Raw genomic sequence first — 27,871 nt, forward strand, 5'->3', positions numbered from 1 at the left:
AAAGCTACTCAGGACCCTGAAATTGATTCACAATAAAGGATTTCTTTGGCTACATTTAACAGCCAAACCTTATTAGTGAATCCACATTTTACACATATATACACTGCACCTTAAGTCCCGTACGCAAATGTACAGTGGCACATAGCAATATGTTACACAATCAATATTTTCCATGCGGTGTGTACCTGCGCACCACTTATGTGCACCACTGTTCATACTCGTGCATGTGTTGAATATATGGGGTGAGAAGATGAGAAGAACCTTCACTTCAGCAACCAATCGTTTATTTAATCTTTATTGTTCACCTAATAATAACAATCTTTACAGTTAAGTCCTGGAAAGATCACAGAAAAGCACACAATGGTTTACAAATTGGCAGCGTAGCACATTGTGACTGTTAGCAAACACACTCATTAGGGAACAATAGGACATTGACTATGACGTCACAGGTACTTCCGGGTGGCAAATGCCTTGGCATTTTCCGGTGGCACCACTTGTAAACAAACCCTCACATGTCATTTGACCAAGGCAGAGCGATTGAGAAATAGGATATATGGCTTGAATGATGATATTTGCCTTCTTCTCCACCACCGTAGATTGAATGTGTGACGTGTTAGTTGTAAAGTATATACTGTATTACGTGAGGAAAAGTGCTTGGAAGGCTAAACTCAAGGCTGACGGTAATTTATATTTTAAAGTCAGGTAAGTTTATTTCAAAATAGACATGGTAGCATTTCAGACGTAGTTAATATGATCATTGAGGGACTGGCTATTTTATTGACTTTTCTGTTGCTCGAATTAATGGCACAGATGGGAAGCTTTAATGTAAAGTGGATAGTGTGCTGTATACTAGCAGCAGGCTTGGTTAAAATACTCAAAAAACACCCAACCAAACCTTTACCCACACCTGTGGGTTTTGTTTTTGTTTATTTATTTATTTATTTATTTTAAATTTTAAGCGGAAGTCAACCCAAACAGCTTTTTAGAATATGTTCTATGATTAATATTGTGTTTGTGGAACATGAGTTAAGCAACAAAATCCACACGTTTTTAGCCATCTCCGGGGGCGGCCATTTTGTCACTTCTGTCGGCTGAAAATGGCATCACACACCCTCAGGGCTCAACAGGTGAACCGTGCCATCACTAATCCGGTTAAATCTGAACAGACCTCACAGTCCATCATTGATGGGCGCCCATTTTGCTGACGAGAGACGGAAACGCGACCCAGACTGCATTGACTGTATACGTACAGGAGGTGGCAATATGCACCAAAGTGAGAACCATGAGTTATTCAGGCTGACTAAGAAGTAATAAAATAGCTTGGAATACGGAGACAGTTATACAGAGAACTTCTTGTGAGTTAAGTTTTACTTATTTTTATTTTTGGAAAGAGTAAGGTTAGGAGGTTGTTCAGTTTCAGTCTTAGATTGTGTTCTTTAAATAACACGTTGGAATTCAAATAGGATAGGCGACATAGGTGACTGCATGCAAGTACAAATAGTGAATATGATCAAATAAGGACAGTTTCCACCTTGTTCTTGATGTTAGAATAGAGTGTGGATGTAAAAAAAAAAAAAAAAAGTGCAGTGCTGTGTGAACATGTGTGTTCTGTGTGTGGCACAAAATTAAAACTTTGCTTTCCTCACATTCCTTTACAGAGCTGTGGCTCTGCAAGTGTAATTAAGTTAAATTGAATTAAATTGTAATTAAGCATACTTTCTTGCCAGCTTTTGTTTCTGCTTCATTTGTTCCAGAACGTTCCCTTGGCGGCCAGCCTCTGGTTCAGTCGGCAGAGTTGGCAAAGAAAGCCGTCATTAGGTCCGATCTCTCTTCCCTGTCTCACTGTAGCCAGAGCGCTATGGACGTCCATGTTCTGGCGAAGCATCAGGTAGGCGATGACTAAGGTGGGGGAGCGACTGTAGCCTTCCCTGCAATGCACATATACTCGACCTGGGGGAGACCAGAAATACATCAAGCATTTATTTGTGTTCTGAACCGAAAGGATGCAACTTTAAAGCAGTTTTAGCTCCTTGTTCAAATTTGGAGGATTTATTACATTCTTGTCAACGGTACCAGCATTCATGAAACTGTCTTTTCCCAGCTTCTCTTCAAAGTAAAGCAAATAAAAATAAGGGAGATATAGTCTCTCCGGTGTGTCCTGGGTCATCACCGGGGCCTTCTTCTGGTAGCATGTGCCCGAAACACCTCACCGGTTGAATCGTTCAAGAAGGCAAACCCGAGCCACCTCATCTGGCTCCACTTGAGGCAGATGAACAGCGACTTGATCTCGAAGGGAAATGTGTCTAATGTGCATGTACATGTGCACGTGTGTTCGGGATACCCCCAAAAAAGTAACTGTAATCTATTACAGTTCCAGAGACATAATCAGATTACAGGTACGTTTATTAAAAATGTGGATTATCTTTCAGGATTACATTTTGAATGCGGGGAGAGAGGCACCACCGTCGAGTCCTCATACGCTCTCAAAATAATTGGCCAAACAAGCAAGATGACAACATGGTCACAATGAAGCTCAGTAGACCACTATTGTTCATCCCACGTAAAGTTTTTGTTGGCCAACAAGCAAATGACACAGATCACTGGATACATGTTGATCTCCATGGTCAGTTTCAAAAGTGGCTCAAAGAGACTGGATGAGGAGGTGACTGTTTTGGACGCGCATTCATTCGAAGACTTGCTCATTTTAAATAACATTCACAAAGAAACGTGTGAGCTGTCAAAATCATCCAGGCTGCTTGCTACCATAGAGGAGCTAGCAGGCTACAGCCCTCCACCCGCAACTTGTCAGTAAATATTTCACTAGTCCCATCACCAATCAACTGCATCTTAAATACTACTGTATATTACCAATCTCATCTTCACCAATTTGTCACTGGGAATGAAAAAAGAACCAATTTTGCTTTCATGCTTGACATCACGTATCATGGTCATCATATCAAAATTAGGAACGTGCGTGCGTGTGCGCGCGCTCACTCGGTTTTCTGTATTCCAATAAAACAAAAGTGCACCTTTCAGAGTGGCCTTTTGTGGTGCCAAGTCGAAGGCACACCTATGCATTAACCATGGTGTCTGATCATCATATTGTGATATGACACATTATCACATGATCTCGGCAAAAGTGAAGTGCTCACTAACACCTATTTAGACTGGTTTGTGAACAATATTTTCGAGAAATGGTGATATTGTGCATATAGAAAAGTCTTACACCTTTATATATATATATATATATATATATATATATAGATATATATATATATAGATATATAGATATATAGATATCTAGATCTATCTATCTATATATCTATATATATATATATATATATATATATATATATATATATATATATATATATATATAGTAAGTAACTGAATACATTTTTAAAGTAACCCTACCTACCAACCTTGGTAATGTGCTTTTCGTTTTTTGTAATGAAGCAGCTAAATGTGTCAATATCATTTTGAATGTGATAATTCAATGCTAATCAGTGTGAATTTGTGTGTGAATGGTAGTCTCTAACCTTTCTTTCAGCCTTTTGCTCAAGTATTTTCTTTCATAAACAACACAAGGAGCTGCAGAGTCATCTTTTTCTGGCAAGCATTTTTCTTGTCATCATCCCCTTCCACTTTCAATTCAATCCCAAGCAACACAGAATGAGGACCAACAGTGAGAGCAAAAAACGTTTTTATTGTCTGTGTGTCCTCAAGAATGTACTGACAATTATGTCGAGAGTTACATCATACAGGCCACTGAATAGCTCATCAAGCAAATGCATCTTTGTTAGCTGCTAATTAGATATGGAACACATGCTCAGAGTGAGCCAATTCAACAATTTAATATGGTGCACAAAAAAATCAAATGCAACTGGATAAAAGATGAATGTTGTTGTTTTTCAAAAACGCATGTTACAGATTTTCTCAGTCACTGTTGGCACATTTCTCCGATCAGAATTGAAATTTGCAAAACATGAATTGCAATCCTCAAAACAATTTGTACAAATAGAAAAACATCATGGCTCTCCTGCAAAAGCTGTTTTCTTTCTCAAAATCCTTGGTACATTGCTCAAAGTAGACGCTTGTGTGTGCTTTTAGATGTGCAAAAGTGACACGATGTGAAACTTGAAGAAATAGTTTTAGGAAATTCGATTCTGATCTGACAAATGTACAAAAGCGACCGAGGAAAAACTGCCTTTCATGCCATCCTCACACATTTGGGATATTCTATTGTTTTAAGTTCAACAAAAACCGAATTGAATCTGAAAATCTGTTTTGATTTCAAAGGTTTGAGTGCATCGAATCGAATCGTTCCACTTTGAACTTTCAACCGACGTGTTGGTATAAAATTGTCTTTTATTGGAGAGATGTACACCCATAGAAGTTACATTACGAGAAGCAGTTTGTTTTCAATATTTGGCTGAAGCAAAACGATTATTAACTCATGTTTTCACACAACAACTTTAGATTTTTTTTCCATGCCCACCCTGTTACTTCACTATGTACTGTAAACTTACTTATCTTAAGAGTTTCATTGAACTTATTTTACTTGAGAGTTTGATGACCATGAACAACAAACTGAAATGAAGCCGCAGGCATCATACTAACCAAGTTGCAATAATCAAAACTAAACTACAAAGCGGTGCCAAGCGCCATCTGCTAAAAAGGCTGTTTGAAGACTGGATCGAGAATTGTTGCAGAGTTTATATAATGAAGGAAAATGGACTTTCTGTGCTAATATGACAGGTAAGCATAACTTGATTTGCCATAAACGGCAAAACCTGGCAAAAGTGCTTGCTCGAAAGGCTTTTCAAATGTTTCGAAGTGCTTCAGTTTATTTCCAGAGACACCATAAAAGGACAGAGTGCCGCCAACATAATCTAGAAACACTCCAACCTTTTCCATGCCACTAGCCGAAGCCTTGATCAACGGAATATTCCCTACGCCTATTGCCGCCTGTATCTCAAATTGATGGCTCGCGTGTATTCCCCAAGAAGAGTAAAGATCAGTGAAATGTAGCTTGAAGGCATTTTTGTTTTTCTTCGGAGTTGTACTGTATGCAGCCACCACAGCAATGTGATTCCTCCACTTCACCTCCCAATAAGCACGACCACTTAGTGCCTCATTGCACAGAACTTGAGGATGATCAACGAACCTCTGTGTGTTAGAAGGATACGACTGCTCACTGCCATATGACACCTTCTGCTTCTCCTCTGACAGAATGAGATTTTTGTTGGCAGTATTTTCATCCAAGGTGAGATGAACAGCATCTGAAAGAAAGGCCAAAAAAACAAGCGTCTTTCAGACAACAATTGGTATAGTTTGACTTGGAAGTGGAAACAGCAGCGCGAAAAAAAAAAAAAGCAACTTACGCCAGATGACATCATTTCTGTCTGTGATCGTCTTTACTGGTGGGACGGACGGCACTGTGAATTTGTCACTGTGGAGAAGGCCGTCCTTGTAATGGTAGATGGAAGATCCCTTGTATTTAGTATTTGGCATAGCGGTTATCAGAAACTTGATGCTGCTGCTATGCTGCAGGGGTTTGGCATATTTAAGGAACCTTTGGGCATTTTCTCTCATTTCGATGATGACATCATTTGGGAAGGACCGATATTCGTCTTGGCTTCCTCCCAGCTGGGATGTGTCCAGGTACTTGGCCATGCTATCAAGGCAGGCGTCATGCTTGTGCAAGCTGGTGAAGACATAGCAAAGCACATTTGCCACACCTGGGGACAAAACCACTTTGTCCAATTCTGACTTAGTGCGCACGACGTAAGCGTTGCACTCATTCATGATCATGTCAACGCAGGACTGAATGACATTGATGTCTCGCTCTTTGTTCTCCAACCACCGGTAAAGATGATCTTTGCGGAATGGAGATTGTTCTCGATCGTCAAAGACTTTTGCTAACGCACTCTCGTCTTCTTTGCCATTGCGGATGGCGGGAAGATTTTTGGATATGGCCAGTTTGAGTGCAGCTTTGTAAAAAGAGCAAAGTTTTTGGAAACTGCTCACGTTTTTGCGGATGACAGGAAAGTTTTGTGCTGCGCGACTAAACAAACTATCGTTGCATCTCATTTTCACTTCACTTTCATCTTCCATAGCCTGTTGAATTGTCCTAGATAGTGCGACGCTGACGTCGGCGAGCAGCACAGCAGATTTGTTGTACAGACTCTTCAGAGGATACAGATAGACGAGCAGAGGGGCATTGTTGGACTCGTCTCCCAATAGCACCGGAAGCTGACTGTAGGTTTCTACCGCTTGGACAAACGTGGCAGGATTTTTCTCAAGGATGAGGTCGCCATAGAATGTGCAGGTGAACTTGTTTGTCAGGTTTTGCTCCTCTTCGGAAAGTTGTATTTTCGCACTTCCTTCGATTTTAAAAGTAGGAATCTTCTTGATCACAGCCTGCATGTTACCCTGAAGATCTTGAACACTGCTTGCCTCAATCTTCTCGCTGTCAAAGACAAACACTGCATTTGCCCCATACACGATACCTGTGACCAAATGCGTTGCCTTGCCATCCTCAATTAGTTGCATTTGTTTGCTGTCTAGTGCCCCAAGAGCAGGAAGAGACAGCTGTTTAAAGCTGGTGGTAGCTTTGTACTGACAAGTTACCCTGCTCTGGTTCTTGAATTTCTTCTGGTCATTCAGGTACTTGGCAGATCCTCCAACTTCAACCAACCCGCCTAAGAAACTCATATTCAGAGAAGCTTCCACATCCATCAGAGAAGACCTCGATTCAATGGTGTTGGAGGCTGAAATCTTAAAGGAACTACTTTTTTGAGAAGTCGTCGTGGTCTGGCTATCAAGAGCATCTCTGTCCCACAGAGTGAAACCTGCAGGACCAGACACGTTATACACATGAGATCATTGACAATCTATGTACCCCAAGATAAAATGAGGACAACTGTGTGTATTAAGTTCAACCTGGGATGAGTTCATCTTTGCAGGCATTGTAGAGCATTCCCAAGGTAAAGGGCTGACCCAGAGCAGCTATTTGCATGGTACTGGACATCTTTGCAGATAGGATGAGTGGCTGGTGGGCAAAAAGGAAAAACAACTTGAATAGCGAAGCCACGCCACCCTCAACTACATTGTTGACGCCGAATCGCTCTGTACTCAACGCACAACTCGTATCGCTGCTTCAATAGCGCTCACCTGATGAAGGCGTGATGAGCCGAGCTGTTTGAGAGTCCTCCGAACTTGTCACCAGAGGCGCGTGATCATCAGTGAGGCTGCCAGCTCATTTATACTGATGATTGGCTTGGTCTTTTGCATGGATGTATTTTCATATTGTGGTCGGTTAGTTAAATGATGTATTTATGACCAAATAACCGCATCCATCAAGACTGACGACAGACCTGACAGATTAGCATATCAAATGCCGACACGCAAAGAAATGAGTGTACCTGAGCGAAGCCTGTGATCTCGTGCTTTCAATGCACTGAACAAAATTTGCTTTGATGAAAATGTACACACTTTAGGTAAATACCAGAGCTGGGCATTTTACTAAGGATTCCCGGTCCGTGTATCGCCTTCCGCCTGCGGCGTGGGTACCCTTCCGCCGTGCGTTTGTCCGCCTTTTTGTCCGGACAGACCAAGTAGTAATCGCCCGTAGGCCGGTCCAACTATCATTTTAAACGGGCTTCCGTTAGGGTTTCCGTCTACCAACTTCCACCAACTTCCACCCGTACCCGTGTATCTGTACTTTACCGTAGTGCTTATTTTATCAGCCTGCTTTTGTACTTTTACTTCTTACTCGTGCTTGCAAATATCTTTACTTTTCCATTCCTTCAACTGAAAAAAATGTTTTGATTTCAGTTTAGATTGTATTCATTCCAGATTGCCATTATTAAAAAGAGCATACAAAAAACCTACCCAGATATTGGTTTTGGGAAGGTTGGATGGTGGGTGCACAATAGGCCCCTGTGATGCGGCCGAAGCTTTTTTCGTTAATGACATTTTTCCCCCTGACAATACTTTTACTTTTATACTTTAGGTAGTGTTGAAACCATTACTTGGACACTTTTACTGTTCACTTGTAAAAAGTGGATGCCTAAACTTCTTACTTCCTTCAAATACTTTTGAGACCTCTGTCAATAGGCTCCAGCTCACCCCACGATACTAATGAGGAAAAACCGTCGCGAAAATGGATGGAAAAATTTGAATTTACCATTCAAAGACAGGAAGAAGATTGTGATTTCAATTGTATATGCAATTGCTGAATGCTGACAAGCCCTGACAGACATTTCAACAAAATGTATGCTCAATTCCATTCTAACCTTTTCCGTTTTTATATGCCAGAGCCTCCTCTATAAAGTCTGCTGCCTCTTCAAAGTAAACGCTGATGTCGAAGTGATCCGTGTCGCTGGCTGCCACTCCATGGTAGGTGATCCCTGTCCCTGCGTAGAACTCTGTGTTTGTGTCCACGTGCATGAAGGAGTTTCCTTCTGCCGCGTTGAGGATGTGGGTGATGCCCAAACGCTTCAAACGTGTCGTGTTTGTCGCCACAAATCTGCAACAAGTACATTAAATGTGACAAATGTGTCCAAGCTCACCCCACACAGTATAACAAGTAAAACATCATCCACAAAGCTGAGCTTCTCTTGCGTGACTTCCCGACGATAAACGGTGGACACCTGCAACAACCTATTACAACAGGTAGGGATGGCTGGGTCCCGATACCACATACAAGCCTTATTTTCACTTTTTCAGTGCTAGTCATTAAAAAAAAAAAAAAGTGCGAGAGAATCTCTTGAGTGCCAGCCAATTAAAAGAGAATACTCACTAATCTTTCAAGGACCAAAGGATGTCAATTAACGCAAAAACTCCCAAATGAAAGATTAGATATTATTCTTTCATCACAAAAACAAGTTTGTTTCTACATTATGATATTTTGTTTGTGATCAGCGGTTAACCAACATTAGTTGGTTTCACTCAAATCACCGATGCTGGAGCCAAAACGTAGAAAACAAGCTTTTTGTGAAAAGATATGTGACGTGTTTTCATAAAATCGGGCCTTTGTCTCTAAAAATGAGAGTTGCGATATTTGTGTATTCTACACTTAATTCCCTTTAAAATGATGTATAGTACATGGAAGTAACTCAAAAATAATGTAGCCTCCTGACAATAAAAGCATGAACAATTTTTTCTGTGTCCAGTTGAGACAGAAAACCCTTAATCTGAGCTAAATGGTTGTTCAAATTTGCGTTTGAGTCAATAATTACACCAAGATTTCTGGCTTGATTTGTAGCTTTCTATGACAAAGTTAAGGTGACTGCCGATCTTGGACCTTGCATTTTTTTAGGCCAAAAATGCTCACTTCTGTTTTTCCTGGATCGAGCTAGAGCAAAAATCTAGTCCATCCACTCATTAATTTGATATACAATATACACTTACTCGATGAAAGAAAGGGACTATAGTCATGTGATGATGCTGAAATGTAAAGTTGGGTGTGGACCCTTGCGGAACCCCGCATGTGATTTTTGTTCGCTCGCACTATGACTACCAATTGAGACAGAGTAGTCCCGATCTCGCAAGAGTGCTAGTAAGTCAAACCCACTGTTTTAGTCTGTCGAGCAGTATATTATGATCAACTGTGTCAAATGCAGCACAGAGATCTGGCAACACCAAGATGGTGTTTTTAAAGGCATCATTATTCAGGTGTATGTCATTTAAGACTTTAATAAGCGTAGTCTAAGTGCTGTGGTGTGCTCCAAATCCATACTGAAATGCATTAAAGGGATTGTTTTGCATCATATAACTGTGAATCTACTGAAAAACAGCCATTCTTGACCAAAAACGGAAGATTTGCTCTGGGCCTGTCGCTACTTATTGTTGAAGCATCTAAAATCAGCTCTAGACAGGAAGGGCTGAGACTTTACCTGACATGAACAAAATTTGCGTTGGTGAACATTTGCACAATAAATGCAAATATACTACCATACCGTAAGTAGATGTTTTGTTTTTCTTTTAATTTTCTTTGTTCGAGTTGGGTCAGTTCATTGTGGAATTTGAATATAAACTTTTCAATAACTGTTTAACTGTTGCAAATATATTTAAGTTTAGCATGTTTCTCACGGTGCGTTTGATGCACTCGTAAATTCAAGAACTCAAAGTAACAGAACGTGACCTGTTTGTAACAATCCCTCCAACCCAAAGAAACACATAATAAAACATCCATAACCCACTTCATATACAATATATTGTATTGTTAGAGCTTTGAAAACTTAGTGCTTTTAAATTATACATACGAGTGAACCAAAACAAAAACGTCTCGGATGAATAAAGATTAAAAAACAAAAACAATACAAGTCTTTATTTTAATTTGCTTTAGTACAGTTATTTTTCCTAATTTTACTTGACTGTCTTTTGCATGGCGGCACGGTGGTCGACTGGTTAGCACGTCCGCCTCACAGTTCAGAGGTCGTGGGTTCGATCCCGGCTCCGGCCTCCCTGTGTGGAGTTTGCATGTTCTCCCCGTGCCTGCGTGGGTTTTCTCCGGGCACTCCGGTTTCCTCCCACATTCCAAAAACATGCATGGTAAGTTGATTGGATACTCTAAATTGCCCCTAGGTGTGATTGTGAGTGCGGATGTTTGTCTCTGTGTGCCCTGCGATTGGCTGGCAACCAGTTCAGGGTGTCCCCCGCCTACTGCCCAAAGACAGCTGGGATAGGCTCCAGCACGCCCCGCGACCCTTGTGAGGAGAAGCGGTACAGATAATGGATGGATGTCTTTTGCATTAAAAAATGCTTGATACCCGAGAAGAGTGAAACATGTTTACAAGTATTTATTTTTGTGTTTATTCATTTTATTTATTTATTTTTGATACTTTCATACTACAGGCGGTCCTCGGGTTACGGACGAATTCCATTCCTACACTGGCAAATTTTCGCTTAAATCAGAATCAACCCTTTAATACCGCCTAAATCTCAAAATAAATATCCGACGTTTGTCGTTGTCTCGCCTTTCTCTGACCATTTGATGATATCCAGCTTCCTTTCCATCGAAATGGCTTTCCTCTCGGCTGGACCAGCACCGCTAAAAGATCCTGCTTTCTATTTTTTACACACACACACTATGGAGCTGGAGACGAAATGGCGGACGAGAATCAGGCGTCGTAAAGTCGAGACAGCATCGGTCGAGTCCCGCGTAACCCGAGGACCTCCTGTATTCATAGTGCAAGCGTGCATAGAGTAGTTGTTGGTTCCATTTTACAAAGATAAACACACTTAACATTTACAGCTAAAAATGTTACGGCCACAGTATTTTCTTTAATTTAAGTTGCACCATCATAAACATGTCAGGAATGCTGGTACAAACTGCAAAGTTTAATCAAAGTTGAATGTACTATCATCTCGGTTGTCTGTATGATTAATTTATACATACCTTAAAGAATTTGGGCAGTAAGATAATGATGGTTGCATGCAGTAAGAGTAGCTGTTGCTGAAGCGATATGCTGTGACTTACATGAGCCGATTATTCGACTAATTCTAACTACTATAGTTGACTAGCAAAAAAATGGTTTGTGGCATCCCTAGTTGAGAATTGTTAGTGCAGTCTTCACAGACTGGATTAGCGCTCAACATGAAATCCTCTTGTTTACTTGGCATGCGTAGAACTTGCCAGGGAATGTAGAAAATTAAACCTGAATTAGAAATGTGTGCCTGCCTGCATGTGTGTTTGCTCGTGTGCGTGCGTGTGTGGGGGTGTTATGACCTCCGCCCACCCAATGCAACCTCCTGCCACCCCGAGTAAAAAAAAAACCCATCAGGTACAGTGGAGTAATCTGAATGTAATTAAAAGTATTAAAATTACATGAATTGCCTCATTATTACGGGACTTGGGTTACGTCACTAACTACCTTTTTTAACATTTACTGTAGCTGTATCCTGTATCGTATGCACTTTCCCCGCCTCCCCCCGGCATCTCCACCCCACTCACCACGCCCCCGTATACCCGGCACACACCCCGCCCCCAAACTCCTAGCTCGACTGTTTAAGATGCGTGACCTACTTTGTACACAGGAAAATTAGAAGAAACGTCACAGTTAGAAGAAGGAGCAATGACTCACGCATTGCCGACGTAGATGCGCGGATAAACCTCGTGGACGTGTTTCGTTGGCCAGCTGTAAAAGCCGCTTTCGTCCGTCAACAAGTCGTTGAGCTGCTGCAGAGTCACCTCGAAAGCCGACATGTCCCGTGGTTCTGATTCTGCCTCCGTGACGTGTACACTGTGCTTGTTTTGTTTTTTGTTTTGTTTTTTATATGGTGAGGGCACAAGTGACCTAAACACACGCAGGAAGGTTGAAAGTACCGCGTAACCCGAGGACCTCCTGAAGATTTAAAAAAAACATGATGCATTCTTTTTCGGGTAACTGCGGAGATGTTGAGAGAAGTTGAAGCAGTACACATTACTGTACTTTCATGCATATATTTAGCAGTAGGCATGGCTCAGTATAGGAGCTAGAGGGTGCTATAGTCCTGTCAGATATCCATGTAGCCCCAATTAAGCAGCATTTTATTTTATATATATATATATATATATATATATATATATATATATATATATATATATATATATATATATATATATATATATACTAATCAAGACGTTTGTAATCTATAAACCCTTCAGGAAGAAAGTAACCTTATTGAAAGTGTTAACAAGGTGTAAAGGAATATACAGTATTTGTAAAATATTATATACAAAAAGGAAGTCCTTTATTTTATTTTATTCCATCTCAATTTTGGCAAACAGAAAAAAAGTGAACAAATCCCCTAGTCAAGTGAGATTGATTTTTTTCAGCCTTGAATAAACGAGAACACTTATTTGATTGTTGAATAATGATGGGAAAAGTGAAACAAGATAGGCAGACCAAAGCTAAGTTCGACTCCCGGCGTCTTGACCCTCTGATATATCATCATCCTCATTAAATAATATAAGCCATCTAAATCATGCTGCATATTGCTAGGATGTGTTGCCTATAGCTGCAGTACAATACAAGCATTGCAAAAAGAAAAATCTCAAAGCCAGCCATCTTTAGCACAAGTGAGGTTGCATTTTTGCTGCCCGGCAACGGAGGACTTTCAAAAAGCTGTCGATCTTGTGGGAATCCCGGCGAAAGCAGGACAAGAGGAAATGGAATTTGATCAGTTTGGATATCTTGTCCTGACCAATGTCATTGCTGCCTCTGTAGGGCAGAGAAGAAATGGTCTGAGCTGTCGGGTCCATCTGTAGGAGCAAAAATATTTTGTATTGGACATTTTAGTCATTAGTGACGTAACAAAAACATCAATGTCATTTTCATCCATCGTTCTTCAGTTCAAACTTGCATACCTTGCCAGATAGGATGTTGAGGCCATCTCCCAGGTTCTTGGAATGCTCTTGCATCTCGTGGATCTTGTTGATTATTTTGCTTTGAGCCGGGTGAGGCAGGGTGTTGGCAGAAGAGGACAGGAGCACCAATGGGTCCACCCATGCCTGGAGCAAGGAACGAGCCAGTGAGAGAAGGTCTGACTCCTGGAAAGGACAAACAGACGACACTGTAAACTGAGGGGAAGTTGGGATGGATAATAAAGTTAGGGGAAACAAATAAAAAGTTGAGGTGGTAAGACTATCTCTCCCAGTCAATAAAAAAAAATATTTGTTTTTTTTACAATTTCGAAAAAAAAAAAAAAAAATATATATATATATATATATATATTACAATTAAAAAGCAGTAAAAATTCAAATTTGGGGGGAACAAATATGCAAATCTGCCGGTGCCGAACTACGAATATGCATGGGTCGACTGTAGTCTTAAGTTGTAATATCACCAATCACCACATGATGAGCTTAAATCGGGTCTTATACTGCCTTATACTACAACGTGAGTACGCCTAAAAAAATGCAGATTTGGATTGAATTCAGGACAAACATAGCACTTCAATAATATTACAATTTCTGTCTTCGGGCAAGCGTACACCTTGGACTAATTACCCGCCAACGGGAGGGCGCATGTAGTCAAATACAGTATAGACAATCAACCATTTGCGCTTACATTATCTTTTCGTAATTAACTGCTGTTATAAAACCTCCTCTCAGTTCCTATGAGGTAATTATCAAAATGGCGGAGAATATCAATCTCAGTAGACGTTTCCAAAGACTGAAGTAAAAGTAAAGCAGGTCATGGAGCAGGTTTTGAACAAGTCACTTACAGACACTTGAAGCGCTTGCTCTTTGTCACTGGGTGTCTGCAATGAGGATGTGTGGCACGCTGACGGCCGGGGCATGATCATGCGGCCTATAGGAGTGAAATGAGAGTCCTGGCAGGAGCGGATACAGTATGTTCATTCATAGCAGTTCAGCATTTTATTCTAATTCATTAGAAGGTTTCTTTCAATTCAATTTATTCACACACAAATGAAACGGGTACTCACTAGCTCGTGGGTGAGTGTTGTGCTAAGGGAATGTAGTTTGTCAGAGTGCTGAGAGGCTCGTTCCAGCAGGTCACCGATAGGGACACCACTGCAGACTGCCACCATATACAACACTTGAAAAAGAAGACCAGGAAAAAAACTTTCCATCACATCGTCGCCCAAGTTGGACATTTGCAAAAGCCACCAAGTGACAAGTGACTGAAGCATTAGCTGAATTGGTTGCCAGCCAATCGCAGGGCACACAAAGACAAACATCCGCACTCACAATCACACCTAGGGGCAATTTAGAGAGTCCAATCAACTTACCATGCATGTTTTTGGAATGTGGGAGGAAACCGGAGTGCCTGAAGAAAACCCACGCGGGCACGGGGAGAACATGCAAACTCCACACAGGGAGGCCGGAGCCGGGATCAAACTCACAACCTCTGAACTGTGAGGCGGACGTGCTAACCAGTCGAACACCGTGCCGCCCATTTTGACTTTTCAGTTCGTTTTAATTAGTTTTTTAGTGGGGGGTAATAGTTTTTACTAGTTTTAATTTTCAAAAATTCTTTGTTTTGTTTAGTTTTAGTTTTAATTTTAGTTTTATATATGTATATAGGGTTCAAAATTAACACCCGCCAACCTGCCAAATGCAGGTTAAAATTCATGTTGGTAGGTGTTGATAAAAATTTACCAGTTAGTTTGTCCAGTGATGCATGGGACAATTTCGGCAGTCAGACATACTTAGAGTATCGAGTCTTGAGAATCAATTGGAACCGGGACTGTTCTCCCAAAGTCGTTTGCACTTTAAATTTCTGGTTCCCTGTTACGGTGCCTCGACCGCCGACCGGAAGAAGAATTTGCTGAGACTACCAAAGAATTGTTTAATTAAACTAAACAAAAAATGTAGTTTCAATTAGTTATCATTTTAAACGCACTCTCGTTTTTATATTATTATGGTTTGTTAAATGTTGTTTTGTTAGTTTTCGGTAACTACATAATAACTGAGATAAAGTTTTCCACCTGCCATTAACAGTTCTCATTCCTTTGAGTTCAAGTTTTAATCCTTAATATCATTTTACTGAAGGACTTTTGAAAGTAAAAGGTAAAGGGACATTTCAGATATTTTTTCATATTCTTAAAGAACAAAATGTGTTTTGCTGTGGAAAAATATTAAACGAGTCCCTGATGAACAGTAATGCAGATGACTACTGCAAATAGCCTGAAACTTAGTTTTTTCATTTTTTTTCCCCACAATTTTCAGGTCCTAAAATGTCTGGAAAAATATCATAGGTTAGATAATGATTGGATAAAACACTTTTTCAAACTAAATCCAACATTGGATTTGATCAAAGAAGTGTGATTCTCTTACCTGTGATGAAAGGTTTCCTACCGTTGCATCTTCCGTGCGCCATTTTTCTTCCCTGGCCTGTACCTTTCTGTTTGATTTTTTTTCCCTCTTTTGCCCGTCACCTCTTTGTTTTGACTCCAGTTTCCTTCCATTTTATACTTCTTCAGCTTCAGCTGTTTGCTTATGCAGCAGTAACAAGACTATGTACTAATTGTTTGGTACTTGTTTTGGACTGCTTAATAATGCAAGCATAGTCCAGGAGATGTGAATGAATGCAACAGCTGCAGGTTGACTTTCAGTGTAAGCGCTTCAGTGCGGCGCGGAAGTGGAAAAAGCTTCTTGATCACAATTATGTCGATGAATAAAAACATGCATGTTCCCGCAATGTTTGTCAATGACATTGTGACGTACTTTGCGCTCATTTATCCATAGTGTGATGGTTGAATTAAAACCGATATAACTGACCTTTGCAGCTCTTGTAATCATCACTTTGGTCTTCATTTTAAAAAGTACGATGCAAATTTAGAAAAGACATTTGCCAAATTTCTAACTGAATTTGTCAAGTATGGTGCATACGTGATGATGTATCCTGCTGCCGCTGACCAAATTGGATGATTTTTTGTGCAGGATTTACGTTAACTAAAAAAAAAAAAAAAGAAAAATAAGTGTTAATGATTATTATCTTGGTCTCATTTTTAGTATATCTGGGAAAAAAAATGCCATTTGAACAGGGACGTGTAGATTTTTTGTACCCATTCCAGCTTTCATTCATCTCCTTTAGGAATCGATGTATTATTTACTGTGTTGATTGTGTTAACAGAAATAATTAGTAATTAAATGGTGGGGGCCACACTAACATTAAGTCAAGTAGGAGGCCACAAAATATTCTCCTTTGAGCTGCAAATTGTCCTGAGGTCGCCAGTTTGAGACCCATTATTATAAAGTATGGTAACGCGACCAATCACGACTTACCTGTTTTCTTAATTTGGTCATGTGACTTTTCTCTCGAAAAACAGTTGGGTTAAAAATGGACCGAACCACTAATTGGGTCAATTTGACCCACTTTCTTGCATTGTTTTGTACAAAACAGTCCAATTTTGGGGGTGTTTTGTACAAAACTGCTAATTGTTTGGGTTGTTTTCTGCATAAACAACCCAGAAAGTTGGGTCAAACTGACCCAAGCAGTGGATTTGTCCATTTTTGACCCAAAATTGTGTTATATTTAACCCAACTGTTTTTAGAGTGCAAGTTGAGCCCTTAGATACTATTATGTCATTTTCAGTGAGCAAGTGGCAAAATGGCCGCCCCCTGGAAACTGGAAAAAAATGGGCGAATTTTCCCATCAATGAAGAAGAAGTTCATCTACTTTTTTTAATTCTCATTCGGTCTGGGTGCGTTCGGAAATTCGCTCTGGCAACCTAACAGTACTTGTGAGTGTGTGTGTGTTTTTAGAGACAGACTACAGTACTCCCATTCATTTCCAATCACAATCTTTTCTTATCATAAACCAATCAGCAGCTCCTGCTTGAACTGTAGGCTTTCTTTTCGCTGCCTGACGCATCGGGCTCGGTCACTCCTTTCTTGGGATACTCTGAATAACTGAACAAGTAAAGGTCACACAAACTGTCAACACTTCCCTTCAGCATGCTATAAAATATCACGGCTCTTGCCTTCTCCATGGACAAAAAGTTCTACTTTGGTCATCCGTGTGCTGTTTATTACCCATGACCATTTTAGTTCGCACGCCTCCTGTGTTATGCTGTCATCTCTGAGCCACCATCCAACACGTGTCTGCATGTCTCCCATGTGTGTCCTGTACATTGACTTTCAACTGTGCACTGATGTTATGTAAACCAAACAGCCGCATACACATTCTACTTGCTGATAAGAAACGAAAAGTGTAGGTTCAGTTTTACAAAAGATATCAAACCCAAACTACAAACTCCAAGTTGTCCCCCTCATTGTGCGCCAGATGATTAACCAGCACAGCTACAAAAAGATGGATTTGTTCAGTGCGTGAGAAGAGGGGAGAATTGATGCAGGACTACTTGTTGCAACTTACCCTGACAATGCAGCTGCTTATAATGCCCATAATGCGATTTTAAAGATGTCGCCATAACATTGACGACGGAGCTGCAGAATATTCTGGAGGAATCCTTCTCGGGGTCTATGAAGGCATGGCAAGGAAAGCTGAAAAGTGTTTAAGACTTTCAGGGGGAAATTGTTTAGCTTGTAGGTTGGATTTGAAATGTAGTCCTGGAACTTTTCTGATGCACCTCAGAAAATGTAAATAATAGATAATGCATGCCTCTGTATTTGTGTTCATTTCCACACTGGATAGTATTGCGTTTGAGTCCTTTGGAGAACTTCTTTGCAGTTGTCATGTTTCCCACCCTACCCCACTCTTTTCTGCCAGCACACCACTTGTGTTTTAAATGCAAACACACATACTCAGTGCACGCAAGAGGAACACACCCCCTCTCCAAAAAAACGACATTCTTCGCAGAGGACTTGCCGGCTACCAGCTTTTGGGAAGGTGATTCCTGGTCACACTTAGACAAACCTTTGACCCATCTAACTCAGGACTACTTTACAGATCCCAGCAACATATTGGTAGGCATTTACTCTCCTGTGTGGGTTTCTACAAGTGAGGCAACATGTGCTCCCTAAAGTACATGATGTTCTTTCTTAGCACGTGGACTCACCCACAGAGGGGTGGAATGGTCTTCATGCCAGAAACATATAATTAGTTGAGCTTTGCTTAAACCTTTTTTTTTTCCGCCTGAATATTTGCAAAATGTGTTTTGATAATTGACCATTTTTTTACACTAACAAAATGAATTCATCATATAGTAGGGAGTGTGTTCTTGAGAGAGCATTGCATCCAGTAGAAAAGTTAATTGGATGACATTTGATGCTAATGTAATCTAGACACAGCACACCCTTTTCTAATGGTGTATGAATGAGCTTTTGCATTATTTTGGCAAATTGCACAGATGCCCCGGAGGCAATGTGCTAATCACAGATAAGTGGTGCTCCAAAAATTTAGGAAGAAGAACCAAGGTTTTACCAGTGAGCGTCCAAGTTGCTTCAGACCTGTGGAAATGTGTGGTGAAAAGTTTGTTTTTTCTTCAGCTTTATGTCAGATTCCTTTTTTTTTTTTTTAAGCCAAACGTTTGTAGTACTATATGTCTGGCTGATACTAAAAGCACAAGTTTCTGTGTAACAGTGAAGTAGTATTGTGACATAACATTACACCAGTGGCACACTTATTCCACAAACGCAATATTTATCAGAATGCCCCGTTTCAACTAATGGGCTTGCATAGAACATATTCTTGGAAAAAAAATGATTGCTTTGATTTCCACTTTAAGTCTAAAATACAATCTAAATGAATCATAATCATATTATACGTTCACGGGGTACAAGAATGACTGTTTGCATATTGATGAATAATGTAATATGGAATTGATTGAATACATCATACACCTTAGTTCTATTGCTTTAAAATGTGTTAAAGTTGATTCAATTTTCAGTAAATTCCATTATACTCCTTTTGCTACAAGCTCTTTCAACTTTTTTTTTTCGTGACCTTGAAAGTTTTATTTTAAATGTTCACGCAAGGACAGAAGGCTACACATGTCCATTGCTTGTAATGAGGGAATAATATCAATTACATCGCAGGTTAGGTTTGTCCACGCTACAATTCCTCTGTTGACATCATTAACATTACAGGCGATGCCATAATGAATAAAGTCACCACTTGGCGGCGCACCACCATATTGTCAAGCTATTCACTTACTCTAATCATTAAACAAAGTGTTGGGTGACAACAAAACAAGTTTAAAAAAAAAAAAAGTCAATGTCCTTTGATGTTTCTTTGTAACCTGTTACCTCCCATAAGTGTATACCAATCAATTTCCTCACAATGTCAGGTTGCGTCACTGACCTTTAAACCCTCCCCAAGCCCCTGCTCAGCACCCCCCACCCTGACCCATGCTACCGTCTCACGTGTTTTGTCCCCTCCCACCTCCTCGCTTGTGCCCTCCCCTTTCACTTACTCTTTTGCATTACCACTGTCTCTCGATCTCTCTCTGTCTCCATTGGTGGTGCTCGGATCCCCAGGCTGACGTTTGGAGGACAGGAACAGGAGCAGGACACACACCATCTACTTACCCATCAGCACCACAGACATGTCGGACTCCGAGACCGCCGCCCCCGCTGAGGCCCCAGTTCCTGCTCCATGTGCCAGTATCAAGGCTGACCTGGACAAATGGTAAGTGATGCACACATGTGGAAATGGAGGTGCAACTTTCAATCCTGTTGCTTGTACTTTAGTGCAACATTCAATGAAGAACTGACCTTCATCATGCAACCTGCACGGGATCCTGGGACATTTTGTGACCACAGGGTTGCCATCATGCATCCGCAGTTATGTCATGCAATGAAATAAAAACTGAATGATAGGTGATATTGCTTACTATAGCCTTAACAAAAATATATATGTTAAATATTTCAATTTGAAAAGCAAATGAAATTCCAAAGCAGATTTAAGATTTGTGAGAGGGTTTATTCCGTATGTCCTAAAATCCGACATACTAAAATGGAGTCTCTTTAGAGGGCGAAGTGAGTCGCGTTGAAAGTCACCACAAACCCGAGCTCTCATTTAACCGACTGTGACATGTTAGCAGAGTCTTGGGGTAAAGGTCATAAAAACTTGGGGTACCAAGTGTTGGGGACAATGATTTGGAGATGAATGCTATGTGACAGCGGAGTGAGGTTTAATGCCCATCTGTACGCATGGATGAAAGCTAGGAATCTGCTTACGTCACTAGCCCCCTCTTCCCAGAGTACCTTGCGATAGCGCGTTGCATCTGTCCGTCTTGTCTTGATTCGTACTGTGTCAACAATTAGAAAGGCTGCTTGTGTTATTTCTAATTTTTCGGGCAAGACTCTGAAGATACATGATACAGACCCCAAAACAGCAAGGATGCCTGATGTGTGCAGCCGAGCGAGAGATGTGGTGACGTAACACTTTGCGTCCCAGTGCAGTACTTCACGTGTAGCTTTGTGTGTGCGATGTGGATTCCAACGGTTCTCGCGATAACAGGAATTATTCTCATCATCTAGTCTGGCATTGTCATCTAAAGTTGAGCCTATAGGATGGAACAAAATCCGTCCCACCACGCTACACACATTAGTGACAGCGGAGCACTTACCTCAATGCCCACCCAGTACTATTTCCATCCATCCATCCATTATCTGTACCGCTTCTCCTCACAAGGGTCGCGGGGCGTGCTGGAGCCTATCCCAGCTGTCTTTGGGCAATAGGCGGGGGACACCCTGAATTGGTTGCCAGCAGGGCACACAGAGACAAACATCCGCACTCACAATCACACCTAGGGGCAATTTAGAGAGTCCAATCAACTTACCATGCATGTTTTTGGAATGTGGGAGGAAACCGGAGTGCCCGGAGAAAACCCACGCAGGCACGGGGAGAACATGCAAACTCCACACAGGGAGGCCGGAGCCGGGATCGAACCCACGACCTCTGAACTGTGAGGCGGACGTGCTAACCAGTCGACCACCGTGCCGCCAGTACTATTTCCCATTATCCAAATTTGTTTGAACCTTTCCATACTATATAGGTCAAATGCGTGCCATTTTAAAGTTTGCTATGAGACCCTAAATGTTTGGCTTTCACCCTGTAATTTGATTACCTTTCCTAAAGAGATCTGAAAAACACATAAACTGAGTCCTTTTCAGAGGTGCTCCAAAGTTTGTGGACTATACACCAGTGCAATTCAGAGTGAAATTTGACATACATGTACATGTTGAACCAATGAAAATGGTGGGAGTGACAGGAATCTTGAAACTGCGAAACCACACATCATAAATGTAGATTTTTTTTTTAGCAGTGTTAAAAAAAAATTGAAACAATCCCAAGAACTGTCTGAGGTAACACCACATTTTCACAGGTTCATGCAGAAAGCATTTGTTGGTCTTTAAAGTGTTATAATAACATCAGACAGACTAATATTGCATTCTGAAAAGAAAGCACTTTAAGCACTTTTAAGTTCTCACATGGTACAGCTTGCGTACCATGATAACGAAATGGCGGGGCGTGACTTGGTCAGATAAAACCGAAGTTGGTGGCGAATGGGGTGGCTGGCTTCACCAAGCATTTTATCAACTCATTTAAAGTCTTATTAGTAGTAAGACAAAACATTATAGATATTTTATCACCATCTTTATTCATCATCTCACATAGGCTAACAATGTTCACACCTCATTGTAATTTTTGGAGAAGTCATATCTTTAATTACTGCTTGATAATGTTTTGGCAGGTGCGTGTGGAGCACTTGCTTAGAGAAGTCAACCTTCCATAAGGTGCTACTGATTGTTTCTTGCTCTCATGTCAAAGCCTTCGGTGTTAATGGGGGTGTGTCATTTTACACAGTAGTAAAGGATCTACTCGTGTTATTTTTATAAGTGTTTAAATGCTGGCACCACAAGCAGAACTATGTTAAACAGCCTATGCTTGCTCTCAAGTAAGAATCTACATGGCCATTACAAATTCCGCTGGTTTGACTGTTACATTGACTGATAAAATTTGATATTTGAAATTACAAAGTATATTTTATTGCTCTGTTATTCTAATAACAATTAAAGTGACCTTAAAGGGGAAGTCAACCTTAAAAAATGTATTTCTATAATATGTTCTATGCACCTTCACTAGTCTAAACATGGCATTCTGAGTTAAGCAGCAAAATCCACCCACCTTTTACCATCTCGGGGGGCGGCTATTTTGTCACTTTCTGCTGACTGAAAATGACATCACAGTTGCTCAGGGCTCAGGTAACGATCAAACAGGGCTCACCTGTTTTCTGAAGCTGAGCCACGATTGGTTGTTCATTGTCAGTCGACAGAAAGCGGCAAGTGGCCGCCCCCTGAGATGTACAGAAACGGATATATTTTACTGCTTAACTCATATTCCACAAACGCAATATTAATCAGAATGCCATGTTTCGACTAGTGGGCCTGCATAGAACATACTCTTGTAAATACATTTTTTGGGTTGACTTCCCCTTCAAAGATGACCATTTAATGGCAATGGAAATGTAATTGTAAATTCATCATTCCAGTCATAAATTAGTTGCCATTATGTTGATAATCTACTTTCTAATATGCAAACACATCAATGAGTCAGCACCTGGCAAGTGCCAGTGAGACAGATGTTTAATAGTTGTCAAAACACACCAAAGGACTTTCCGAGCTGAGCTTGCACGGTTAACATGGAAGTCTGTGTAATCAATACTAGAGCCTTCCGTGTATTTATAGACGACAGCTTTTAAAAGTCACGGCTTGTAGCGTGTCGAGTGGGACCGTGTGTGCAGGATAACATGACATGTTCCCAACTATATATCATCTTACTGCTCTACCTGACACCGGGTTTTATTCAGGATCTAAATAAGCAAAATATTGATGTGCATAGTCTGGCATCAACCGTCTCTTTAATACTTGCTATAAATGGTTTTCTCAAGAGAATTCTGACCAATAGGTGCACTCCCGACTCTAGTTCGTATACACTGAATATTCGACCTTGTGAAGGTCACATAGGAGAAGTTGAATTTATTTAGAATGCAAAGCATATTAATCATTCTCAGTTTGCTCCCATTAGTTGACCTAACGAAATCATGTTTATGTTAATCATAGTTTACTTGTATCCCTGATGAATGAAAGTAAGTACATTTTCTCCATTACATATTATGACCTCCAAAAATGACCTCTAAAGGTTTACTTTGTTACCACATGCTCTCTTGACTTATCAAAGGCTAAATCTGTTTCAGATTTACTACATGTTCTCCATTGTTTTAAGTGGTGTTAATATAGAGAAAATACATGTGATCCAGTCCATGTGCACATACAGCTTGTGGCAGATGAACTATTCTTTGCTAATATTTACAGTGAGCAGTAGCTGTGTGTCGCAAAGAATACCGGTTGGTACTTTTAGACTTTGGGCCGCTCCATAGGACTTACACTTTACTCTCCACACGTGTATACACACACATAATCTTGCCGTTACTGATTGACTGCAGTTGCATGTTCAGTCATGCACCCTCATTCTTGTTATTTTCCGTTTTGGAATTCAGTGATTCAGCAAAGGTTAGTAATGTGAGGGCACTGTGCAAAATATTTGTCGATGTCATGAAATCTCTACCACCTGTCCGTAACAGACCTTTTTGATTGAAAGATTTATTGTGCCTTGTACAACTCAAGAAAATGAAATGCGTATGTCAAAATAGCAACTTATTATGTTATTCTATAAAAATTTAAACGCAGTGTTATTTATGTGTATTTTTTTTTTATGTATATGAACCAGACACAACATGTGCATAGCTACATGTGCACAGGTTAATTTGATTCAATACAAGAGCTGCATAGAAAATGTTACATTTACAAAAATTCTTACTTTTCATTAGAGCTATTAATTCACCAATATTTATTATTTCTGTTGTAGTTTGCATTGTGCAAACCAGCAGTAGAACAGCAAGTGTTTCTCTTACATTAGTTTAACACACACATTTCAGTATCATGTAGTGCACTAGTTTTACACCACAACAAAGTACAGTCACGATTTAAAAAAAAAAAAAAAAAGATTTAATTAATTCCTCTCTGCCAGTGTCAGTCAAAAGTGAACATTTTTATTTAAAAAAAAAAAAAATCATGTGTGAACCCAATGAACTGTCTCTCAAGTGTATCCGGACATCGCTCATTTGACTAATGTTGTACATTATTTGTTGCTGCTGCACCTGCCGAGTGATCCATAATGCATGTCATTCCCAGAAGACAAACTACAACACGATCATTATAAATAATTGAGCCTTCTTTTGTGACAGACAGGAGGACGCCATCACACGGCCTCAATGATGACCGGATGTACTGTACAGGATACATCCTCGTAATTATGCTTATTTGAAAAACTAGTTTTGATATTCACTCTGGGTTTAACTCAAAGTTACCAGTTTGAGCTGATACATGTCATTGGTTGCCAAGACAACCCAGCTTTGCCCCTTGACCCTGTAATATGACCTTCCTTAACAGTGTGCGTACGCTCTCTCGGGACATTCTGTGATGGCTCCGGTTGATGATGTCATTGTCTCCTCCTCTTTTCCTGTAATCCCGCCACACATACACACATATACATGAACTATTTGAATACAAACAGGGCTGAGCATTAGCACTTAATATGATGTTTATTTTTAAGATTTCGAGAGATCTTATCAACATAAAGCGAATAGGTTGATGGTAGTCTCCTCATTATCAGCCATATTTTTAATTTTGAATAATTACAAACTGGTCTTGATGATGACACATCTTTGTATATACACAAACACACAAAAATCCCTCATATGATGTCATCTCAGCAGTTTCCACTTCCTTCATGGCATACATAACATCCACCGTTTCCAGCAGCCTCCTGGCATTATAAAGTGCTGAGTGATAAGCTGCAGCTACCAGCTGCATGTTTCATCACGTACAGGCACCCAGCCACAGAACACACCAGCAGAAACAGTCCGATTGATTACATTTTATTTAGTTTGAATGTGTTCCTGTGTACAGTGGATGCACTTTTTTTTTTTCTTGACATCCAATACAAGAACATGTTAAAAAATGTCACTTCACAAAGATCCTAATCCTCAATGTTGATTGACGTAAGAAAGGATGTAGCATGTGAACAATATGTGTATTATTCACTAACTGAGTGAGCTAACCCCATGTTTGTCATTTTGCAGAAGAGCGTTTTAAAGTTTTACGGATTTCTCGTATGGATTCTTGTTTTTGTAGAAATTGTGCTTTTCCTCAGACTTTGATAACGTTTAACGTAATAATATACTGAATATTATTGGTTAATAATAATAATAATAATAATAATCATAGACAGTTATAGTTCCCTCAAGTCTATCAACATGTCACGTAAGATGATGAATAACATTCATGTACCAACCGGACCAAGTGTCATGAATGGGTGGGAGGAGCTAACTGATGACATTCAAATCATGTCAGCCACCCCCCATCCCTCTAAGCTTCTTCTACCTACGTGTCTTGTCATCATCCCATCATCACGCAACCTCCCTTCCACCCGCAGCCCCTCCTCCTCCTCCTCCTACCAAACAGATGGGTCCATACACACACTTCCTTTTGTATTTATAACTCCTCCCACTGCCCTCCCCCCTTCTCTTGCTTCATCACCCTAATGCACTTTGGCAGTGTCGGATGCAGAGCTTGCCGCTTTGCTGCTGCATGACATCCTGAAAAGAAACTCGAGAGGGGTGGAGAGAGTTTTACTAATTTTTGCTTTTTCTCTTGGCAGCTTTTTTTTTTTGTGTGTTGCACTAGTGTACACGATTTACACGATATTAATATGCGTCTTTGTTTAAATTTGTTCTTCATGCACAAACTTAGGGATATTGTCGAAAACATTCACCTGCCAGAACATTAATTACAACGACACAATCAAATGAGAGAAATGACATGAGCTGTATCAATAATTTAACCTTTACAAAGATATGAAGATTAGATTATTTTTCGGCTACTTCAACTGTTAGTACATGAAACAATGGCACTGTTTTGGCAACAGATCTTAATCCTGCTCCCTGGTATTGATCGTGTGATACTTGACCCAAGGTGCAGTTTTTTGCAGAATGTGCCGGCCATAGCAATATTTGATAAACAAAGTAAAATGGAGAACCTCATATGGACTAATAATGTCTCAATATTTGTGAATTTGTCTTTCAGTGTGGCAGAGAAGGGCGTAGAAGCATGCAAAGACCTCCTAGAGGCCTTCAATGCTTGTGTGAAGAGTGCTACTGAGGGGACATCATGAGCCAGGAGTTGCCATCCAAACCTCAATGTGAGCATGAGCCGTCTGAAGATTGAACAAGTTCCGATCACAGCCGATTCATTGGTTACCAGGCGCCATTCTTAGAAACAACACCTAATTAAAAGGAAAAAAAGGCCAGTTTAGGAGAAAACATTACGAAGGACAAAACGTATAAAAAAATAAATATATAACCACCTGTTTCAGGCCCTCGTGGGAAACAGAAGCGATGGCCTATTTTCTCGACACAAGACGGTGAAGGATTAATTGCCATCTAGTGTAAGGCTCAATGGGAGAAATTTATACTATACAACAATGGGCTGATTCACTCCCCCTTTCCCATGCCCAGATAAAATTCCATGGCCTCTGAACTCCTGTATAGGGTTCCAGCCAATTTAATAAGCACGCCCGGACACATCTTTTAATGTATGGTTTCAAAAATGTAAATTAAAGTTTAAAAGATGAATAATGATCCGTTAGCAATATGAAAGGTAAATGATCAAACACAAAGATGAGGGGGAAAAAAAAGAGTTCTTCATTGTCAACTCAACCTTCTGATAAAGCCCGTAGCTCATTGTATGTTACTTTGACCTTGACGGCATCTCTGCTCCTTACCACGGGCATTTACGGATATGAATTTGAACAGTCAAAAATATAATACAGGTTCAAATTAAATTAACCGTACAAGTTTTTTTTTTTTTTTTTAATGTGACACAAATGATCTTTCTGCTCATTGCTTGCCTTTTATCCTCACCTCCATTCATCTCTTTCTTGTAGGTCGCATTGCACTAAGTCCTCCGAGTTCCCAGCATTCCCTTCTGCACACCAGCACAGGACTGAATGGCAACAACAACGACCACGATCATGGTGTTACTAGCACTGTGTTGAATCGGGCTGAGTTTGGGACCTGGCAGCAGTAACCATAGATTCCTCCTCTGTCCTCCCTCCCTCTGTTTAAACCCTTTACTGATGTCCTTCAGTCTTCCGCCATTCCCTCTCTCCCTCTATGGCTGACGTATGGTGCATTGACTTGTTGATACTTCCAGAGAACTAATGGCTAGTCATGTAAATTCTTAACTTGAAATTAATACTATCAATGGAAATAAAAGTAAAGAAACGGATTGATATACAAAAGAAATGTTATTTTGGTGTTTGACTTGGATTATCTTGCAAACATAAAGCTGTGTTAAGAACACTTAATTAAAGCGGAAGTCAAC

At 40.3% G+C, this 27,871-nt stretch overlaps 3 protein-coding genes and 1 long non-coding RNA gene across 8 annotated transcripts; 1 reads left to right on the forward strand and 3 right to left on the reverse strand.

Annotated features, from left to right (window-relative positions):
* Nucleotides 1-267: 267 nt before the first annotated feature.
* On the reverse strand, nucleotides 268-12,294 carry LOC147134808 (dual specificity protein phosphatase 3-like). 2 transcript variants are annotated; one of them, XM_086056045.1, is made up of 3 exons: nucleotides 12,093-12,294; nucleotides 8,301-8,533; nucleotides 268-1,950 (listed from the first exon to the last, which is right to left on the reverse strand). In XM_086056045.1, exons 1-3 carry the CDS (start codon nucleotides 12,212-12,214, stop codon nucleotides 1,742-1,744), a joined length of 564 nt encoding a protein of 187 aa, XP_085912171.1. In that variant the 5' UTR covers nucleotides 12,215-12,294; the 3' UTR covers nucleotides 268-1,741. The 2 variants fall into 2 exon arrangements, with proteins under 2 accessions (XP_085912171.1, XP_085912172.1); XM_086056046.1 differs by lacking the exon at nucleotides 12,093-12,294 and adding an exon at nucleotides 11,408-11,504.
* Nucleotides 3,687-8,286, reverse strand: LOC147134809 (stonustoxin subunit alpha-like). Of its 2 annotated transcripts, XM_086056034.1 has the most exons (4): nucleotides 7,177-8,286; nucleotides 6,946-7,054; nucleotides 5,385-6,854; nucleotides 3,687-5,282 (listed from the first exon to the last, which is right to left on the reverse strand). In XM_086056034.1, exons 2-4 carry the CDS (start codon nucleotides 7,031-7,033, stop codon nucleotides 4,747-4,749), a joined length of 2,094 nt encoding a protein of 697 aa, XP_085912160.1. In that variant the 5' UTR covers nucleotides 7,034-7,054; nucleotides 7,177-8,286; the 3' UTR covers nucleotides 3,687-4,746. The 2 variants fall into 2 exon arrangements, with proteins under 2 accessions (XP_085912160.1, XP_085912161.1); XM_086056035.1 differs by having other exon boundaries at nucleotides 6,946-8,286.
* LOC147134810 (uncharacterized) lies at nucleotides 8,385-27,775 on the forward strand. 3 transcript variants are annotated; one of them, XR_015090154.1, is made up of 4 exons: nucleotides 8,385-8,403; nucleotides 19,898-20,048; nucleotides 26,573-26,687; nucleotides 27,432-27,775. It is a non-coding gene; the product is annotated as an uncharacterized LOC147134810 (long non-coding RNA). The 3 variants fall into 3 exon arrangements; XR_015090153.1 differs by lacking the exon at nucleotides 8,385-8,403 and adding an exon at nucleotides 18,240-18,385; XR_015090152.1 differs by lacking the exon at nucleotides 8,385-8,403 and having other exon boundaries at nucleotides 19,841-20,048.
* On the reverse strand, nucleotides 12,737-15,908 carry prl (prolactin). Its single transcript, XM_086055069.1, has 5 exons — nucleotides 15,794-15,908; nucleotides 14,440-14,552; nucleotides 14,218-14,325; nucleotides 13,358-13,540; nucleotides 12,737-13,252 (listed from the first exon to the last, which is right to left on the reverse strand). Exons 1-5 carry the CDS (start codon nucleotides 15,834-15,836, stop codon nucleotides 13,061-13,063), a joined length of 639 nt encoding a protein of 212 aa, XP_085911195.1. The 5' UTR covers nucleotides 15,837-15,908; the 3' UTR covers nucleotides 12,737-13,060.
* Nucleotides 27,776-27,871: the final 96 nt, after the last annotated feature.

The sequence above is a fragment of the Filicampus tigris genome, chromosome 16 (genome assembly GCF_054856515.1).
Source record: "Filicampus tigris isolate MCC_2025a chromosome 16, RoL_Ftig_1.0, whole genome shotgun sequence".
Taxonomy (NCBI): domain Eukaryota; kingdom Metazoa; phylum Chordata; class Actinopteri; order Syngnathiformes; family Syngnathidae; genus Filicampus; species Filicampus tigris.

Coding starts and splice junctions, on each gene's coding strand:
- LOC147134809 (XM_086056034.1), bottom strand. CDS start 7,033: ATGTCCAGTACCATGCAAATAGCTGCTCTGGGTCAGCCCTTTACCTTG. Junction 6,855..6,945: donor CAAAGATGAACTCATCCCAG/GTTGAACTTAAT, acceptor CTGGTCCTGCAG/GTTTCACTCTGTGGGACAGA. Junction 5,283..5,384: donor CAGAAATGATGTCATCTGGC/GTAAGTTGCTTT, acceptor CCTTTCTTTCAG/ATGCTGTTCATCTCACCTTG.
- LOC147134808 (XM_086056045.1), bottom strand. CDS start 12,214: ATGTCGGCTTTCGAGGTGACTCTGCAGCAGCTCAACGACTTGTTGACG. Junction 8,534..12,092: donor CGCATCTACGTCGGCAATGC/GTGAGTCATTGC, acceptor TACTTGTTGCAG/ATTTGTGGCGACAAACACGA. Junction 1,951..8,300: donor GGCATATAAAAACGGAAAAG/GTTAGAATGGAA, acceptor GGTCTCCCCCAG/GTCGAGTATATGTGCATTGC.
- prl (XM_086055069.1), bottom strand. CDS start 15,836: ATGGCGCACGGAAGATGCAACGGTAGGAAACCTTTCATCACAG. Junction 14,326..14,439: donor CAACACTCACCCACGAGCTA/GTGAGTACCCGT, acceptor CGCTCCTGCCAG/GACTCTCATTTCACTCCTAT. Junction 13,253..13,357: donor TCAACATCCTATCTGGCAAG/GTATGCAAGTTT, acceptor TTGCTCCTACAG/ATGGACCCGACAGCTCAGAC.